Source organism: Camellia sinensis, unplaced genomic scaffold (assembly GCF_055761805.1).
Source record: "Camellia sinensis isolate YWXY unplaced genomic scaffold, ASM5576180v1 Unanchor13, whole genome shotgun sequence".
In the NCBI taxonomy this organism is placed as follows: domain Eukaryota; kingdom Viridiplantae; phylum Streptophyta; class Magnoliopsida; order Ericales; family Theaceae; genus Camellia; species Camellia sinensis.
Genome location: NW_028129009.1, coordinates 7524206 through 7534357, shown reverse-complemented (window position 1 = coordinate 7534357; position 10152 = coordinate 7524206). Strand labels below are relative to the sequence as shown.

At 38.9% G+C, this 10152-nt stretch overlaps 1 protein-coding gene across 1 annotated transcript; it reads left to right on the top strand.

Annotated features, from left to right (window-relative positions):
• The first annotated feature begins 6868 nt into the window (after positions 1-6868).
• On the top strand, positions 6869-8262 carry LOC145814813 (DNA repair protein RAD51 homolog). The gene is made up of 5 exons (XM_082911751.1): positions 6869-6927; positions 6997-7110; positions 7386-7515; positions 7767-7888; positions 7972-8262. Exons 1-5 carry the CDS (start codon positions 6869-6871, stop codon positions 8093-8095), a joined length of 549 nt encoding a protein of 182 aa, XP_082767877.1. The 3' UTR covers positions 8096-8262.
• The last annotated feature ends 1890 nt before the right edge of the window (positions 8263-10152 follow it).

The following is a 10152-nucleotide window of genomic DNA, read 5'->3' as shown; positions in this document are numbered from 1 at the left end:
AGCAAGAGAATAAGATTTCGTGGCTGCATTTATAGGCTCAAAGTGTTTGGGTGAGAGAGCACAAAGAAAGGGAGGTGAAAAGACCAATTTGTCCTCGGATTTGGGCAAATGGCCGGCCGGCCACCTTTTTCGGCCGGCCAGCCATTCTCTTTTTGGAAAGCTAGCCGGCCACCTCCCACCCTCCATAAAACTAGCCGGCCATGTCCCCCACAGGCTCACCTAGCTCCCTGCAAATTTTGAAGAAGATTGGAGTTCCCGGGACCTGAAAAAGTTCAAGAAAAGTACACTTCCGGTCGCGAAATTGCTCCGCCGGAACTTCAGCTTCAAGCTCTGACATGTGTCTCATCATTATTCATCAAAATCAAGATGTATCCTTTTGAATATGTTGTAGTCTTTCCAGGAAATTGAATCGAAGGCCGTCATCGAAGTCGCCTTCGCCGAAACACGCGTTTCCTTGCTCGTCATTTCGTAACAAACGGGCACCATGATTTACGCTCGTTTTGCACTATCATGCACATAACTTGCATTCTCATGAGCATACTTGCATTATTATGCACATTTCTTGATATTGCCATACCTCTATGCTTGAGCATGCGTTGTCACGCACTTTCCTTTCTCGCATCGCGATGCATTCACTCGCCGGCACTGTGTGTGTCAAACCTTCAGAATCACATTGAATATATGTTGTTAGCGTATTGTGCTTGTTGAATTTCTCTCTTTTGCAGACACGATATTGTATGTACGGTTCATTTGAGGCTGGCGCGACCAGATGAATCGCGCAGGTATCGTATCTTCTCCGTGTGAGACGCGACGAGAATTGAACAATTCTCCGCATTCTTAACTGCATGAAATGTAGTTGTTGCTTTGCATTCTTGCTTAAAACTGTTGCATCTATTTGCGAATACTTGCTTCATTACAGCTTGCTGCATTTGCATGATCATTGCGTTACCTCCGACTCTGTGCATTTTCGGTTGCATTTTGTCCATGCCTGCGGGCACATCTGTGTTATTTTGTATGTTTGTCTAAGTCTTCGGCCTTGTCAAAAATGGGTCGTCTCTGGGCTTTGACATTCACTCCCGTCACTTATGACTTTCGAGTTCTGTCAAAGAGGGGCAACTGTAGACACCCCATTTTTGACCGACCTTAAGACTTAGACGTCACCAGTTGAGCGCTCGGTGATACTGCATATTATGCTCGTTCAGAAGTCCCAGAGTCTCGGCTGTGAACCCTGCCTCCGGACTTCCGAACCCTCTTTTGTGCTTTGCCTCGGTTTGCGAACCAGGCTCGGTTTTCTCTGTTTCTTTTCCTGAGGGGAGGGAGAGGTCCCGTAGACCATCTCTCAGTAGCCGTGGGCTACATTTGGTGGCCGTAGGCCATTTTGCCCATTTCGGAGCCCAGTTTCCGGTTTTTCGGGACCGTTGGCCGTGTGCCTCGGTTCGGGACCGCTTAACCATCTCCGTTTGCTCTAAATTTTGGCATACATCTTATTTACTCCCTTTTGAGAGACACTGAGGTCTGAGAGACCCACTTCGTGGCCGAACGCCACTTTCGGTGCTTAACAGCCCATTTCTCGGGACCCCGAACTGCGTGTTTTGGCCCCCGAGCATTCGTTTTGCATCGATTTTCGTTCATTTTCGGCAGGTACCTCTGTTTTATCACCAGGAAGGTCACTGGAGGGTGGAAGGCCAGCAATTATCTTGGCAACCAGTTATATTCCATTTTCGCCCTCCGATGCCCGTTTTTCTCACTTCCGAGCCCATGTTGAACACCTTGGGGCCACTTTCTTCAACCCCAAACCACATATTTGTGTTGTACACACATGGGAGGATCCTAATATCATATGGCCGGCCAGAAATTTCACCTGACCCTTTTGAACCCCTCCTAAAAATGGCCTATTCTCTCTCTTGTTTTAAAGTTTCCAAATTCGAACAACAGGGTTGTGATGAGGGTACCTGGGAGGACACCTTTTTGTGGTGGCCGGCCAGAAAATCAACTTGACCTTTTTGACCCCTAGCCGGCCGGCTAGGGGAGGTGGCCGGCCGGCCACCTGCAGCTTTGAAAGGTGGCCGGTCATGATCCTCACAAAGTATACTTTACAGCTGTATAGCTGTTGTCCCCCAGAAATATCTAAATTCGGGGGACACCTTTTGGGAAAAAGCCTTGGTCCTTTTCCCCCACCCTTTCTCTCCATGCTCCCCCTCTCCTTGGTCCTTATAACCAGCCTCCAACACTTGTATTAGGGGTTAGAAAAAATTGCTTCAAGCATAGGCATCCAAATATCCCTCTATCTCTCTCATTTTCTCAAAAACTCCTAAGTTCTACCCCATTTCTTCATCACCACCAAGCACCACCACCACCACTCCATTTCCAGCAACTTGGGAAGCTTTCCAGCAGCTAAGAGGCACCACTTCTCAAAGCCAAGAAGCAACAAAAGACTTGTCTTCAAGGGTGAGTACCATTTCCCCCTTTTTGAGCTTATTTTTGCAACATTTCTTAGCCATATATGCTTACTGTTTTGAGCTCCGGCCCTAATTGAAAGTGGCCTTCTTTTGAGCTCTTTTTCACCTTTTCTTAAGGGCTCAACCCTGTTTGAGCCCCCCCACCTTGCGCTTGCTTCAATATCTTCCTTGAATGCTATTTTCTTGCATGCTTTGGCAGCCTATTATGCTTCCATTTTTGGGCATTTTACAGAACTAAAAATAGGCTTATTTTGAGCCCCTCTTCAACATTGAAGAAGGGCTCAACACTGTTTGGGACCTCCACATGCTACTTCATGTTATATCTCTCTTTTGAGTCCCATTCTTGCATGCTTTGGCAGCCCATTATTCTTCCATTTTTGGGCATTTTACAGAACTAAAAATAGTCTTATTTTGAGCCCCTTTTCAACATTGAAGAAGGGCTCATCACTGTTTGGGACCTCCACATGCTACTTCATGTTATATCTCTCTTTGGTCCCCTTTTCTTGCATGTTTTGGCAGCCTATTATGCTTCGGTTTTTGGTCATTTTACAGCACTGAAAATAGTCTTATTTTGGTCCATTCTTCATGTTTTATTAAGGGCCTTTCATGGTTTGGGACCTCCATATGCTACTTCATGTTATATCCCTCCTTGGTCCCCTTTTCTTGCATATCTTGGCAGCCTATTGTGCTTCGGTTTTTAGTCATTTTACAGAACTAAAAATAGTCTTATTTTGGCCCATTCTTCATGTTTCATTAAGGGTCTTTAGCTGTTTGATGAATATTTTGTATACTTTGTGTTATAGCCACTTTTGAGCCTCATTTTGCATTGCATTTCTAGCATGTTTGTATACTGATTTTGGGGCTGTCATAAACTGTAAATGTGCATCTTTTTGGTCCCTCTTCAGTATTGTAGAAGGGAATTTTTGCATGCCATTGTTTCCCTATCTTTGCTTGCTGTTTGGCCATGATTTGTACTGGTAAAATGCTTATTTTGGGGCCGCCTTGCTTCTGTCTTTTCATTCCATGTACCAATTATGCATGCTTTGTATAACTATAGTTCATTCTATGTGCCTAATTTTGCATTTCGGGAGAGATTCCATGTATCGGGTGTACTTTCGCCTCATTTCGGGGCTGTTTTCCCCCACATTTCAGTGTTGAAATTCCATTAGCATGTTTGCATATCATTTTCCATGTTATTGCATTGCATATGCCATTGCCTCGATTTGCGTGCCCGTGTGCACGCGTTTCGAGGCACTTCATTTTCATCCATCGGCCTCTTATGTGAGTGTGGCTGAGGCTCTCTCATGTTAGTGTAAGTCCATGTTGCATTCTATATGCCATTTTAGCCATATTGCATTGCGTATGCCATTGCCTCGGTTTGCGTGCCCGTGTGCACGCATTTCGAGGCACTTCATTTTCATCCATCGGCCTCTTATGTGAGTGTGGCTGAAGCTCTCTCATGTTAGTGTAAGCCCATATCACATTTCCATGTCATTTACATTGCGTATGTCATTTTTTCGGTTTGCGTGCCCGTGTGCACGCATTTCGAGACATCTCATTTTCATAGCATTGTGCATGTCAGGCTGTATCTTAGTTGCATTTCATGCATGTCATGCATATTACATCATGTTCGGGATAGGAGTTAGCCCGGGCACGGGAAACGAGGTGCGTTTCGTACTCCGAGTGACGGAACGTGTCTCAATTCCAAGTCACCGACACTCCGGATCATCCATGATGGAGTTAGGTTCTTGTTGTGTTTACACGTGCATTCATTTTATATTGAGTTGCACATTTCGACTCCTCTGCCATCATGCATCGATATGCGTGATTGGTGGCACGAGGATCGAGGCATGCATATATCTGTGAAAATACATTGCTATGCCCCTTTCCTGCTCTCTGTTGCAGCAAATGAAGAATCAGCAAACTTCCGGAGTTTGGCGCGCTTTCCAAGAAAAATCACAAAACAGAGGCTAATTGGGGCATCCCAGTGGATTTCCGCGCAAGGCAACCCAGACATGCATCGTTCATCAGAAGCAAGGCAGTCCCTGGCTTACACGCCAGTTTTACAGTTTTCTTAGTTAATTTGATTAATTAATTAGGAATTTGTATATTATTTGGACTGTAATATTTATTTGGACTGTAATATTCTTGTATTCGGGACTGTATATTTGTTCGGACCCTCTGTGCGAGGGCATAATTGTAATAAGTGTGCGTGAGTGTGATGTATGTCTTCCAACCCCATGTCTTTCTTCCCTTTTATTTATCCGCTTATGATGGTTAGATTAGGGCATATTTAGCATACAGTATGATAGCATGTTTGCATTCATTCATCTGTTTTGCGCGCACCGGGCTTGGCGCACCATACTAACTGCATAGTATTTCAATTTCAAAGTTGAATACGTGTTAGCTGTAGCATTCCATATGCCATGTTTAGAATAGCCGAGCCTGCTATAGTTGCATTTTGCATGCGCTGCATTGGGCATTTCTGTATACTTAGGATCATGCATGATTTCTAATATAGTTTCTATTTTGGATTGGAGTACTCGGTGAGTTTTATGCTTTAGCATCCTTGCATGCGTGTGAGTGACTGCCATGAATAGCATGCTTACCATGAGGCTATGTGCTTATGTGATATAACTGCCTGAATGCCTATAGGTGAAGGTTGGGTTGTTTAAATTGGAACAAATCATTGACTGTGAGTTTTAAGCCCACTAGATAGTGGCAAAACCATCTTTTTCTAAGCCCACCTGCGGGTGGCAAAATCTGCATTTAAAGCCTACTTGCGAGTAGCAAACCATCTTTCAAATAAACAAATATAAAATGTTTTGTTCCAATTCGGGCGACCCAGTCTATACTTATATGCTGTGTGCATCACATAGTAACCTAGGCTAATAACCGGAATAAGGACATACAAAGTTTTCAAAAATAGATATCATGGTTAGTAGAGGCCGATCTTTGATCGGGCGAGCGGGGGTGCTCACGAAGTGACCTTCCCCAATCGTACCCAAGTTCCCGAGCCGAGGCAACTTTGGTGATGACGGACACGTGGCCTTAGGCAACGAGTCAGGGTTTCCTAAATTTCCCAAAAATAAAATATTTAGGTGGCGACTCTGTATCTGGCAAAGCAGTCCATGTTTGGCACTTCTTTCAAAAATCTATTTTCTCAAAACGATTTGCCAGATTTGGACTCTTTGGTTCAGATTAAGAACCGTGACACGAATCGAGTCCGAGCTGTAGCGAGGTCCCCCGCGGGCTTGTTACACTAAGTGTCAGACCTTCATTAATTTAAATCTTAGGATCTTTGATACGTATCCGAAATTGACGTCATATACACATCTATATTGCATATTATATAATATTCTCGGATGAAATGTTGTAAATTATATAGGAATGTACCTGATATTAAATAGGATTTAGAAAATATATGAAAGTTCTATTTCTAATTCATGTGAGAGGCTAAAAATATTGTTTTACTAGCAAATGTGAGTTTCTTCTTCTCGGACACATATCGCACACTCTTATCCATGTCATATCTAGTGGACACGGGTACTGTGGGGGCAATAAAAGAGTCCATGAAACACATTGACATTTCTTTGTTCATCTGAAGGCATCTGGAATTGCTTCCCTTGATATAAAGAAGTTTAAAGATGCTGGTCTCTGCACAGTTGAATCTGTTGCATACTCTCCAAGGAAAGAACTTCTGCAAATCAAAGGAATCAGTGAAGCAAAAGTTGACAAGATCATCGAGGCAGGCATGTTTTCACTGTTTGTTGTTGTTTGTTTATGCTTTCCCTTCAATGCATTTTCTATGATCGGTGAAATGTTAAAACCATTAAATTTTCAGTTTTTATTGTTTGTTAACAGCTTCCAAATTGATTCCTTTGGGTTTCACTAGTGCTAGCCAACTCCATGCGCAAAGGCTTGAAATCATTCAGATAACTTCAAGATCACGAGAACTTGACAAGGTCTTAGAGGGTAATTTTCATTGATAATGATATTATTTTACAATGCAAAATACATAAATAAATGTCTGCAATTGATACATAAATGTTGCAACCTGGAAGTAGTTGTCTGCAATTGATAACTTCTAGTCTTTTAAGCTCACATGGTTGTCTTTCACAGGAGGAATTGAGACTGGATCTATAACTGAAATTTATGGCGAGTTTCGATCTGGAAAGACTCAGCTTTGTCACACACTATGCGTCACTTGCCAAGTAAGATGCAGGATGTTTCTACGTCATAGGTTCATTAGACTATTCATTGGCCTGGAATTTTTTTTATTTTTGTTAACCCAGTGGCTAGTTGCAACATCAATCTGTTTTGTTATCACGTTAACGTGTCACATCATACTTGTCTACATTTTAAAATATCAGCTTCCGTTAGATCAAGGCGGTGGTGAAGGAAAAGCAATGTACATTGATGTTGAGGGCACATTCAGACCACAAAGACTCCTACAAATAGCTGACAGGTATTTGTAATGCTACCTTAAGATAAACATCTGTCGTGTTAGTTGTCATTAATGGCGTAAATGTTGCAGGTTTGGAATGAACGGTGCTGATGTTTTGGAGAATGTGGCCTATGCTAGAGCATACAACACTGATCATCAATCAAGGCTTTTGCTTGAAACTGCTTCAATGATGGTGGAAACCAGGTATTCTTTTGTTTACTTTTTTTCCCCCAGTTGCTCAATATCATATCAGGCAGAGTCAATAACTAAAATGCCTTTAGTTTCCCTTTGATTAGCATCTGCTCTCTTTTCCTTCCTTTTTGGAGTTGCATTTGGGAGGCATTCATAGATGTTACTGCTAATAGTTAATACAAACAATGGACTAACATGTAAAGAGATTTCTGATTACTGCCTTATTATATCTTTAGTAGTTTATGTGGGTTGACTTAACCTGAACTTAGTAAATTTTCATCAAATAGGTTTGCTCTTATGATAGTGGACAGTGCTACCGCTCTTTATAGAACGGATTTTTCTGGAAGGGGAGAGCTGTCAGCCAGGCAAATGCATCTTGCAAAGTTCTTGAGAAGTCTTCAAAAATTAGCAGATGAGGTAGGTTTCTCTCTTGTTTATTGTTGACATCATATTATGTGAGGGGATGGTATTTGCTCATCATTTGAGCTTTAGGTTGTGAGAATCATGATTCTGGGGTTTCTACATGGCGTGGAAAATATTAGTCTTTTTCCATGATTTATTTACTCATTTATTTATATGCCAACAGGCATTTGCATATGATTTAGATGCAATTCATGAAAGAAGGACCCAATTTTTCATAATTTGCCTTTTGCCTATTTTAATTGTAGTTTGGTGTAGCTGTTGTTATCACAAACCAAGTTGTTGCACAAGTGGATGGTTCTGCCATTTTTGCCGGGCCTCAAATCAAACCTATTGGTGGTAACATCATGGCTCATGCTTCTACAACAAGGTATGCTTGTGCCACAAACGGTTTTCTTTCTTATCCCGTTACTTTTTTGGAAGTTCACTAGTCATTGTCCATCTATGTGACAGGCTTGCTCTCAGAAAGGAAAGAGGTGACGAACGCATTTGTAAAGTAATAAGTTCTCCTTGTCTTGCTGAAGCTGAAGCACGCTTTCAGATTTCTGCAGAAGGTGTTACTGATGTTAAGGACTAATTAACAACACCACCCCAAAATTTCCTTTGAAGTTTTCTTGAGGACTTTTTGTTCTTCAACACGTGATCTTATGTAACTCATTGATATGCAAGTAACTGTGTAATTTTTTTCTTGGCATGTCTAATGTTTCAAGAGCAATTGTGCATCAAATGCAGTGTTGTTCTGGTCTGAGGATGATTGATATTTTTCTGTTCCTTTTACCTTATGGATATTGCTTTTGAGGTTTCCATTGTAAGAATTTGAGCTTCTTTCTTCATTGAAATGGATGTAAAAATTTCAATGGAGTTTTGGCAAAGCGTCTTTATTATAATTTTATATGAGTGTTTTTGTTTTAGTAACTTTTTGATTTTTTGGTTAAAATATGAGATTAAAAAAATTAATATGTTTTGGATGATTTTTTGGTTTTTTACAAAAAGATGCAAAAAGTAGAGAGAAAATAAATTTTTGACTTTTTTTTTGTATAGTTTGTTGAATTTTTAACTTTTTTAATGACTTTTTGATTTTTAGATAAGATGTTATGTAACTATGTTGCCAAATGAGGCTTGTTCTAAGCAAATTGGAAGCTGGATTGTGATGGAACTTAAGTAATTACAAGTTTAGATCAGAAAGGCTGGCCTTGTTTGACAAGTTACTAAAATAGTCTAAAAGTTAAAAAGTTATTAAAAAAACTAAAAAATTAACAACTTATACTAAATAGTCAAAGATTTTTTTTTTCTAATTTTTGCACATCTTTTCATAAAAAATCAAAAAATTATCCCAAACATACTAGTTTTTTTAGTTTATATTTTAGCCAAAAAATCAAAAAATTACTAAAATAATTTTTTTTTTCAAACGAGTATTATTATTTTTATATTATTTATTTATTTTCAAATGACAAAGGTTGTATGCATATAGGTCAAACTATTAGGCGCATACATTGAAATTTACCTTTTAATTTTAGAACTTCAAATGTTGTTGTACACATTAAAATAAAAGATAATTTACACCAACATCCTCGAAGTTTCAAACTAATACATTAATAACCACCGGGATGGTGGTTCAATGGAGCTTCGCCCTTCTTCCATACAAGATGTTTGCATTCAACCTTCGAGAGGCACGACTTTCTTTAAAAGACTGTGTTGTAATATTGTTACAAAAGCCCTAAGATCAAAATTTTAAAAAGCGGTGTTATGTAATGGTTGCGGCGGTAGACGCTACCCGTTACACCCGCTTTGTAGTGCGATGAAAATTCGCATGTATAACAATTGTTTCGGTATTAAATAACGGCCATAGCGATACTGTAACAGCCATAAAGGCTCGCTACACACCGTTACACACTTTTACAATATTCTGAATAGCTTCCTTTCTAAAAAAAAGTTTAAAAAAAAAATTTACAAAAAAAAGAATACTCAAGTGATCCAAGCCTAAGGCCTAGTTTGGGAAGACTAAATAAGTGCACTTTTTGACTTTTTATGAAATATGGGTTGGGTTTAGGTTGGGTTTGAAGTTATGTGTTAGAGAGGTGATGTGACTTAAATAAGATGATGTGATTTAAATAGGATAGTGACTTTTTAACTTTTTGTCTTTTTTCAATCATGCCAAACTTGGCCTAAATAAAAACTTTGTATGACTATTTTTTCTTTATATTTTTTTAAAAAAATTATTTTATTACATTAATATGTAAAATAAAAAAATTATATAAACAACGGATGTATTATTTTTATAATCATTTTATTTAATATTTTATCGTAAATATTTTTTTATTTTGTTACCGTAATGTGTTGTCTAAAAAATGTCTTTTACAAAAATAAATAAAATCAATAGCTCAAAAATAATTTTTGTTTATAGCATAAATTTTATTTTTATAATCATTTCATTTAATACTTAATTGTAAATAATTTTATTTAGTTAGGTATAAAGTGTTGTCTAAAAAATATCTTTAAAAAAAAAATCAATAGCTCAAAAATAATATTTTTTTATGGCACAATTTTTATTTTTATAATTATTTCATTTAATAATTATAAATATTTTTTATTTAGTTAGTTCAGTTATTGTTCAAAAATAATTTTATAGACATT